Raw genomic sequence first — 10,433 nt, forward strand, 5'->3', positions numbered from 1 at the left:
TTGTTGCCCATAACACGCTAGCATTCTGCTAATGACGTCAGCATTCTGACGTCATTGACATTTTAAAAGACTTTTTAAACCAAATAAGTGACTCTTATCTAATCTAACACCCAGCAGTGTGCAATTTCTTTGCATCTCCTTTCGAATACAACATTCAAATTACTAGAAAAAAAATTATAACATCCCCACACACTCGAGGGTACGTACACGAGCAGCTTCTACATCCCCACACACTCCAAGGTAGAAGAGCTGCGACAGCAAACATGGCTGCCTGACAGGGCTTGAGTTAAACCTGTTAGAGTAGCATGTGCTATTATAAACATGCCTGAGTGAAACGGTGAAAGCGGGCAGGACATGGATTGTGATGCTTTGCTCAGAATCTAGCCTCATTACTCTGAATAATTCCTAATGAAGTAGTTTATAAGCACAGCGCTGCTTTGTTTACAAAGGTAACCATATTTCTGCTGTTCCATCAGCGCCACCTACTGTCAGAGATTGAAACTGTACTTTCAGTCAGCGCGTTTGTTCAGACAAATGTGAAGAGCAACCAATGTTTTTACCCAACTGAAGGGCCTCACACTGAATGTGAATGTATACATTTAAATGTAGAGCTGTTCACACCGGGTGCAATCAATCGCGGCGTCACAAAGACAGTTTTTTATTTCGACCAGTGTGGTGTTTTTTTCTTTTCTTTATTTATTTTTTTCTTCCCGGTGTTGGAACGGGCCAATTAGATTGAAGACTTAATTCGCGTCTATCGTGTCTAGTTGGACGCTTGAACATTTTGAATCCACTCGCGCATCTAAAGAGAGCGTTTGAAGCGAAATAGATGCGCATTCGAGGCGAAATTCTTCTCGTGGGAGGAGCAGGTGCTAGGCGGTTGTCTGTTTGCAAGATGGCTGATGTTGATCGAGCATTCATCGAGAGAGTCACCGCTCGTATTTGCTCTGGAGAGCAGGACAGCGGTGTAGGGGGTCACCGTCGCCGTACTTGGGTCCACCAGACCCTCCGGAGGCGAACCCAGTTTGGGAGTTTCACCACTTGCTCCAGCAGCTGCGGCTGGATGACGGCCGCTCTCAGCGGTGCCTCCGCCTGTCCCGCGCCCAGTTTGATGACCTGTTGTCCCGCATCGGAGCGAGGATCACCCGTGCCCTCACCCACATAATCTGTCATTTATTTTTGTTTTGATGATAAATGGAGCCAGCCTCCAAAAGTAATAACATGTCCTGTGAATTTTTTTTTTTTTTTTTTTTTTCACACAACACTGCCCAGACACGAACTATGTTCTTATTCACTAAAGTATGTTGGTTGTCTTTACATTAGAATAATTGTTTCATATAATCTAGATTTAGATATGGAATAAATATTGAAATTAAGTTTTTATGTGATAAAAGATTTGCTTTGTTGTGCATTACAACCACACCAGGCGTTAGTCATATTACAAAATAATTTGAGGCCAAACATATAAAATAACATTATAAACTGAAAAGCGGGCCTGCCCCCGATTACCCTGTCACTTCACCACATGACGGCAGCAAGCAGGCTCCTGATTGGTTAACGCGGTGCGAACAGACACCAAAGTTCAGATTTTTCTACTCCGGCGTCAGATGCGAATTCTCTTCAGACACGGGAATGCACAAAAAGCACCAAATAAAATCACTCGCGCAGACACTCAATGTGCCTCTTTCACGCGAACGAGTTAAACGCGTATATCGCGCCGCAGGACCTCCAGACGCGCGTCTTTACATTGACGTAACATGGAAATCACTCGCTCCAGACGCTCAATTCGCATTCGGTGTGAACGCAGCATGATGATGTTCATATCAGTTTGACTCTAGATGGTCGTTTGAACGTTGATAACGTCACATGTGGAAAACAGAAGCTGGAATGAGCCTGACGTGAGATTCTGTGGATATCTAGAGTTTCAGAGATGAGAGAATATATTACACACACACACACACACACACACACACACACACACTGGTTTGAACTTTAACTGAGTGTCAATCATCTGATGCTTAATCATAATAATAATAATAATAAATAATAATAATAATAATAATAATAAAAACACTTGATTAGCTTTAATATAGTCCTGAAAAACTCTGTTTTAGTGCTTTATTCTGTGCTTGCTTACTGGCTGTTTGTGTGTTGCTAATGTAATGGAAGAATACAGTTAGATGCTGTTGTTAATTTGAATTGATATTTGATTTAGTTGATTAAAACCCTTTGAAGAAGTGTTGGCCTGTGTGTTTGCTAACGCTAGCTGTGTTCTCCGCAGGACTACATCCACCGCGTGGGCCGCACGGCGAGAGCAGGGAGATCTGGGAAATCCATCACCTTCGTCACACAGTCAGTCACTCCTCTTCTTCCGTCGTTCAGTGATTCTGCTGTCCATCTCAGGCCTTAGAATCTGCGTTCAGGAGAATCTGTGTGTTACTAGCTTCATCTTCAGGGGTTCCATACACCTATATGTATGTGAATTATGGGATGTCGCATGTAAAACCACTGGATGGAAACGCAGAGATGAATTCTTAAAAGTGCATAGCAAACATCCCATTTTGTGCACAAGTTAAATTCACAACTTTGTAAGCTGTTATTGGCTTAAGAACTGATGAACCAGTGAAGGATTTCAGGCTTTATTAGTGCAGGTCTGAAGAAGTCTTGATTAAGTCCCTCTTCAGAGCGACTGTGTTGATCATGTGAATGAAGCCCTGGAGCCTTCAGAAAGTGTCTGTAGGGGAACAGCTCTCAGTGGCTTCTGACGCGCTGTGTGTGTGTGTGTGTGTGTGTGTGTGTGTGCGCAGGTATGACGTGGAGCTGTTCCAGCGCATCGAGACGCTGATCGGGAAGAAGCTGCCCGCCTTCCCCACACAGGAAGAGGAAGTGATGATGCTGGTGGAGCGAGTGAGCGAGGCTCAGCGATTCGCACGCATCGTACGTCCTCCTGCCATGTGATCAGGTACTGCGGTGTGACGGAGTGTGTGTGTGTGTGTGTGTGACGGCTGTGTTTCCTCTGGCAGGAGATGCAGGAGAGCAACGAGAAGAGGAAGCGGCCCAGAGCGGCCGAGGAAGAGGACGGCGAGCAGTCGAGCGGCGTGAGGAAGATGGTCAAGGGCGGCTCCTTCAGAGGAACACGAGGCGGCGGCTTCAAGAGAGGAAGATGAAGAGCAGGCTGACGTCTGTAGTTCTCCCTGGGAATAAAATGCTGCATTCTCTTCTCGTTTCGAGGGGAACTGTCCCTTTAAGATGATATAAATATGTGCATTATGAATTTCTTTGAAGCCGCATCCCCTTTGGCAGAGTACCACAACGCTACTTCTTTTAGAGGTGTTCCTCAAGGGCAGGTTCGGACTCGGCGAGGTTGACTTGGGCGAAGGACCCCTGGAGTCCGGAGACTCAGCGAACAGAACAACAGCTCTCGGTTACTCGCCTCGATAGGAGTCTAACTGGAACAGGCTAGGATTGCTGTTGCAGTTGTGCTTTATAAGGAGCAAATCCGTCAGGAAGAGAGAGTGGAGGACGGACAGGAGACGTGTGTCTCCAGCTTTGTGTGTTTATCTAACCCTTATGCTTTTCTCATCACCTGCCCATGTGTAGGGTTGTAACGGTATGAGATTTTCACGGTATGATAATCGTCTCAGAAAATATCACGGTTTCATGATATACGGTATTAAACAATCATTATTATTATTATTTTAATCATCTGCTACAATGGCTCTTAAATGAATGAAAACAGATAGGGTTTTTTGGTTGAACATATGGTTTATTAAAACAAACTTTTTTGTATGAGTCTACCTTTTGAAAAAATAAGAAAGAAAAAATAAATTCCCAATTGAACAAACATGTCTAATCAATTGAATTCATAAAACCTTAACTTATTTTTATTCTTAATTTATTAATTATTATTTCAGATAATTATAAGATAGTAGAGTCTTATAAAATGTATTTCCTCAGAAATTCTGGGTAACTTGTCTGATATAATTTGTCTGGATTCTATGATTTAATACAAATATATTATTGAAAATGCAATCAGATGAAATGTAACAACTTTTGTTTGTCTGGATAGGTTTACTAAATTAAAACAGACAAAAAACTATATTTCTTAATGTTTAAATAAACTTTATTATTGTTGTTATTATAACTAAGCTATATTCTATTGTACAATAGTAACATTTCTTTAAGCTAAATCGAACTTTTATTTTGACAGGTTGTACTAAACACCTATGAGTTTCAGTCAGAGTGTATTTGATGATGATTCTTTTAAATAAAAGCAGAGCAGCTCTGGATATGTTCATGTGTTCACGTCCTCATATGAGTGAGACAGCAGACGCTTTAAACACCATGAGCGCACATACTTAAGTATGTACTAGGCGAAATGGCGCTGCTCATTCACACAGAACAAGCAGAATATAGTTTTACAGTATAGCATTGTTTTCCGCTGTATATTAATAGACACACTCATAGCGATTTGGATTAATTTACCATTTAGAAATTTAAATATGTTCGACATATTTCCTCCTTTTGCAGCCACTCTTCGTCCATATTTCTAGACACAACTGACCTGTTGAAGTTTCCGAATGCCTTCCTACAGTTGCTTAATAAAAGCGGGCTTCCCACACAAACAAACGTACATGTCTCATTAGTATGAGAAAAAAAAAAAACAGATTTTAACTGTCGGTCTCGGGTCGAGCTCGGACATATCTTTATGCCTGTCGGACTCGGGTCGGGTTCGATTACTGCTCTGTCGGACGCGGGCCGGGCTCGGACAGAAAAATTCCCGATCAGCACTCTAAACTGGATATCCATCTTCGAGGAAAATCCCGCGTTCGTTTTTCAGATGACAAAAGTATACTTGTTTTCGGCGGGGGAAAACGAGATTAGAATTCGCAGCCTCTGTCTGCTGCACATGTATTGGGTGGAGTCTAAGCGTCAAGTGAAAAGAAGTTGCATATGCGCAGATGAGATCTGGTTTAATTTTTTTTTTTTTTTTTCAAAACCGTGGATTAGCAAATGTTTACGATATGATAATCGTACATGCCAATATCGTGATAAATCGCTATACCGGTATACCGTTACAACCCTACCCATGTGTTTATAAATGTGACTGGACAGTTTACTTGCTATACCTCTAAATAAAAAGTAACAAGTTTAACATTGTATTATTTGACATTTGTAGGTGTTCTTTGTGGCGTAAGCTGTAGTAAGAGGTGCTTTTAATTGGTCCTGGTTATACTGAGAAGTGTTTCACTCATATAAATGCACCTGAAGAACTGGTAAGTTTCTGGTAATGAAACATCCAGAGGTTTTTATTTATATAATATATTGCGGTGAACACGTGGAAACTGTATCAATAACAGTGCATGTATGCAATGTGTACATTAGCCGAGCTCTAGCGTGAATGGCTGATGTAACATAAACGTTGGTAAACAAATCTTTCCTCAAAGTAGTGAGAACAACAGATGATCTGCATTAAGACACACAGTTATAAAAAAGGAAAAGTCGGCACACCACAGGTCCAAAAATGTGAAAAATGTATACTCACACACAGGTGGTAACGTTTCGAGCACGCAGGCTCTTCGTCAGACAGTTAAGAGTTAAACACACCATGCCTTTATACTCTCAGGTGACACCCACCCCAACCCAAAACCCCCTCAAAAAGAGTATAATAATACCAATGTCACCCAGAAGAACAAATGAAAAAATACAAAAGTAATGCATATTAAATGTGAGAATCAAACATACAAAATTACGGCAACACTTTACAATAAGGTTCATTAGTTAACTACATTAGTTAACATTAACTAATAATGAACTGCACTTATACAGCATTTGTTCATCTTTATTAATGTTAATTTCAACATTTACTAATACTTTATTAAAATCTTGTTAACTTTAGTTAATGCACTGTGAACTAACATGAACAAACAATGAACAGCTTTATTTTTATTAACAATAACAAAGATTAACAAAAACAGTAGTAAATGTATTGCTCATTGTTAGTTCATGTTGAAAAATGTATTGTATTGTTCATGTTAGTTAAAAAAAAAAAAAATAGCCAGTGTTTGCTGGCATCTGGAGGAAACAAAACATCTAGATATATACATAAATGTTTATCACTTTTAGCACTGTTAAAATGACACCAACATTGTCCATTTTGACAAAGCAATGATGAAATGTCAGGCTTTTCAATTTGGGTAGGCAAATCCAGGCGGAAATCCCCCAAAAGGGCCCCGGATCTTATCAGGTTAACATGCTATATAAAAATATCTGTGGGCTGTTTAGAGCTGAAACTTCACACACACACTCTGAAGACATCAGAGATCTATTTTACATATTGTGAACAGGGCATTATACCACCGCTTTAATGGTAAAACTGAACTGAACTTTTCGAAGATTTCTCCTTTTATTATCTTGGAGATCCTATGTTTTTCTCATACGCTTATGGCGCATGTTGCTTCTGGTGTTTATTCTTGCCACTGTTTCAGTCTGTGCAATATATATATAGCCTACTTAGGAAATCACAGTCACCGCTGGAATGAAAGTCTCTTTCTAACTCATTTTGAAATGATTGATCTTGCTGATTGATTGTAGCTGAAATAAGATGCATTTGCTTGTCAACGCCAAGGACTAAAATCCACACAGCTAAATAGTGTTCTTCCTCAATCGTGCATTTAACAGGCACATTTAGAGGAGCATGAGCAATTCTTTACAGAACCAACAAAAGGCAAAGTAAACCATTGCAGATTTATTAGGCTAGACTGGGAAACAAGCTAGAACATAGGTGAAATGCCAAGAAGAGTATACTAGAGTATATGTTTTACTTCTTGCATTTGGATCCTACGGAGTCCAAAGGGACATGGTTGAGGAACAAATATGAGATGGGAGGGGAAAATGATGCTGTTTCAACATGAATTGCAAGAAAGGTATGCTTTCTCTCAGTCTGATTGCTCCAGATACCCAAATTCACTCTTTTAAGACCGGCTTAATGCATGTATTGTCAAGAAAAAAAAAGAACAATTCAAGATTAAATGGGATTTATTCAACAGATCTCAATAAGTACAAGCAATTTTGTTAATATATGTTTTGTACGATCTAAAATACAAGATTGTTATATATTAGGAGTATTAGTATATATTAGTACTATATTAGTCCCATTATATTTATGTAATTTAATAGTTTTAATGTTAAATGTAGAAAGATTTTATATCATAACTTTTATTAAAAAAATCTTTCTATTAATTTTCACCTTTTGATTTTGAGTCACACAAAACATAATTCTATAGTCATTTTAATCCACGATCTAATAACTATATTACTAACTATATATGTGTGTGTGTGTGTGTGTGTGTGTGTGTGTGTGTGATTTTTTTTAATTTTATTTTTTGGAGCAACTGTCCTCCAAATTATTGTTGGCAATTTGAACAATCTGTTGAAATGCCTTTAGTATCAGAACATCAATGTCATCCTCTGTGTTAATCTCCTTATGGTAGTTCTTCACTGGGAAGATGTTTGACAATGGCAAACCCAATTTGTCACTGCACAACTCCATCTGGCCAGGAACAGAACGTTAGGTCAGAGAATTACATGTAGCTATTAGACAAAATCAGATCAGCATGGGCAATATATACTTGCAATATAACATGCACATGTACTTGGGATGATATCACACACCTTCTCTTTGATCTTCTTGCTAGTGTAGATCTTCCTCAGATCGTTGTTGACCAGCGGACATGCTTCATCCACTTTGGTCATCACAACCACTTGAGGAATCCCTACAGCAAATGCAGAGGCAATGTAAAGGTTCTATAACAAGTTTTTTCCCTCAACAACTTTGAGCATTATTGTGGCAGTCTGTTGTACATATCTACATTACTGACCCATACTGTCTGGGTCATATAGATAATTATGCAGAAAAGTTGTGTGTTTTTTTTAACATGCCCTCTTTGCACTTGGCATTAAAATGCAGCCTGTATCTGGATTTTGTCCATCTATGCATTGAAAACACACACACACACACACACACCCTAACCCAACATGTATGCGAACTCATACAAATCATAAACATTCAGTGGTCAGATTTACCCGCTTCACTGATTCTCTTGCGGATGATCGTCAGCTGGTCAATAAGTGTATCATCTGAGAATAGGGCTGTGTCTGCGGCTATGACGTACACCAGGCAGGAGGCCTGACCGGAGAGGTTGGGTGGCTGCTCTGCATTGAACTAAGATTGGAAATTCAGCAAAATATGTTCAATGTCAAACCTATTGCACACAAACTTGATGTTGAAATGTTATCACAATATAGGGGTTTATTACTTCACAGCCATCCTTCACGTTTCGAAACACAGCATTGATGATGTCCTCTGTTTGGGACCCAGCAAATGCATCAGGGTCTATTTCCATTATGTCCGTGAAGACGAAGGGCAGAGATTTGTTCCCACTTTTGATGGTGAATCCTTTAAGCTACAAATGAAGACCAAATGTATATATAAGCACAAATATTTGCAAAGAATTTCCTAGAAATCCTCATTCAATTACCTAAAATGGTTACAGGTCAACATGCAACTACTGTACAGGTGACAAATACTTACTTCTTGTGTGTCACCACCAGGCGAATTCACTAGCGCTCTAGAGGTGATCCGCCCTTGAAAGGCATTATTGATTGAGAGAATAAAGCTGGACTTTCCTGCTCCATCTTGTCCAGTTACCAGGATCTTGATGTCCTTTACATCTGGATTATCCAGAGTGAAGTTTTCTAGATTATCTTTCAGGGCTTCTTTCAGACTATCAAAACAAAAGACAATTCTGTACACAATGGACACTGGGCATAATATTTCTATAGTGACATGGAAGCCTCCGTGGACTTACCCGCCCCATAAACAAAGATAAGAATTTTGTTTGCTTACGAGGATAAGTCAGATCATTGGCAGAGGTAATTTTACACCAACGAGGACATATTTATGAATAAAGACATGATTTTAGCTAATAAAATACTTAAAAACCTACACAGTGTACCTTTAAAAATGTCCATGAGTAGGCTATACATTTTACATAATTTCCCCAAATAATATAAAAGTTAAAAAAGAAAGAAAAATGATAGTGACTATACTCAAAACTTACTGAAATTCTATACTATTGCACTTCAAAACAGCTTATTCAGAAAGTGCATTAGGTAAGTTGGGGTTATTATTTTAATAATCAGTTCTTATTTTGTATCTTGATGAATATTCAAATATTCAGATTTAATTTTTAATATTCAGCTGTGCATTAAATGCTTTGATGTGCCTTTAAAATTAATTATACAAGGGACAAATAAGTAGGAATAAAAATAAAAGTTATTGACTTGTTTCTACATGCATTTGGTGTTGGTGAAAATAAGTACTATCCATGATGTAAAACTCTTAGAAAATAATTAACATCATGAATGACATATAGTTTAGGATACTAAGCAACCAACTTACGTCCAATCAAATTCTCTCCATGGTGTGTCCAGTTCTAGAAAAAAAAAACATAGATCATAGTTACTTTGGTATGTTCTTTGTTTTATGTTCTCCCCATTAAATATTAATACAACTCATGTAAATGTTGAACTGTATATCTGGCATTAAATGATCCTCTTACCTGGGTTTGACACTCGTGTGGGTGGCAAACTTCTACACAAATTTACATTGACTGGAGCGTTTATGGTTGATCCTGAAATTTCTGTTGATTGTGATGATCCCATCTTTGTTTTGATGTTGTTTTCCTCCTAAATGATGAATATCTATATCAGCAATATCTCCCTAAAATTAAGGGCAAAGCGAAAGCAACTTGTTTCTCACTCTCCGCAGCTCTGAAGACCAGTGTCGAGGCTCCTACCAAAATTCCAGTTTTATACTTTTTTTTTAAGTTTCAGTTTGACGTTTATCTTTGTCACACATTCCTATGCAAATGAAATACCACCCCTAAAATCCACACCTACAGAACAGAACTATTTGGCATTTTTGGATGACACTTTATAATAAAAGGATTTAGGCGTGTTCGCACTGCAGGAACTAAGAAAAATTTTAGTTCTAGGAACTTCATTTGGAGGAACTCATTTAGCTCCTACTTCAGAGTAGGGTCTAAACCAGCACTATAGGAATTTCCAAAACATTTTATGAATTGTTTTCATAATTGTATTATCTTTGTGGAGATATACTAGATATTAGGGGTGTAACAGTACATGTATTTGTACCAAAAGTTTTCGGTACATGTCTTTTGGTTCACTACGCATGTGTACTAAACAAATGCAGCACTGTTTTAACCACTGTACATGCAGAACTTCTCTGTGTGGTATGTAATTTCAAACCCCTGAATGGGACAATATCATTTAAATCAACATACTTTGTTGTAAACACATCTGAAAAATAACTCACAGTATGAGCTGTGCACAAAGTTGTCTAAAACATA

General features: G+C 38.6%; 1 protein-coding gene and 1 long non-coding RNA gene across 2 annotated transcripts; one reads left to right on the plus strand and one right to left on the minus strand.

Annotated features, from left to right (window-relative positions):
- The first annotated feature begins 212 nt into the window (after positions 1–212).
- On the plus strand, positions 213–3,617 carry LOC311290237. Its single transcript, XR_014627346.1, has 4 exons — positions 213–240; positions 2,282–2,352; positions 2,808–2,937; positions 3,024–3,617. It is a non-coding gene; the product is annotated as an uncharacterized lncRNA (long non-coding RNA).
- Positions 3,618–7,378: 3,761 nt separating this feature from the next.
- Positions 7,379–9,846, minus strand: LOC311290818 (interferon-induced protein 44-like; the record flags this gene model as incomplete). Its single annotated transcript, XM_084409531.1, has 7 exons — positions 9,624–9,846; positions 9,464–9,497; positions 8,594–8,786; positions 8,319–8,465; positions 8,086–8,224; positions 7,675–7,775; positions 7,379–7,552 (listed from the first exon to the last, which is right to left on the minus strand). The coding sequence occupies exons 1-7, from the start codon at positions 9,724–9,726 to the stop codon at positions 7,379–7,381; spliced, it is 891 nt and encodes a 296-aa protein (XP_084265657.1). The 5' UTR covers positions 9,727–9,846.
- Between the last annotated feature and the right edge of the window lie 587 nt (positions 9,847–10,433).

The sequence above is a fragment of the Rutilus rutilus genome, assembly GCF_951802725.1.
Source record: "Rutilus rutilus genome assembly, chromosome: 5".
NCBI classification, from domain to species: domain Eukaryota; kingdom Metazoa; phylum Chordata; class Actinopteri; order Cypriniformes; family Leuciscidae; genus Rutilus; species Rutilus rutilus.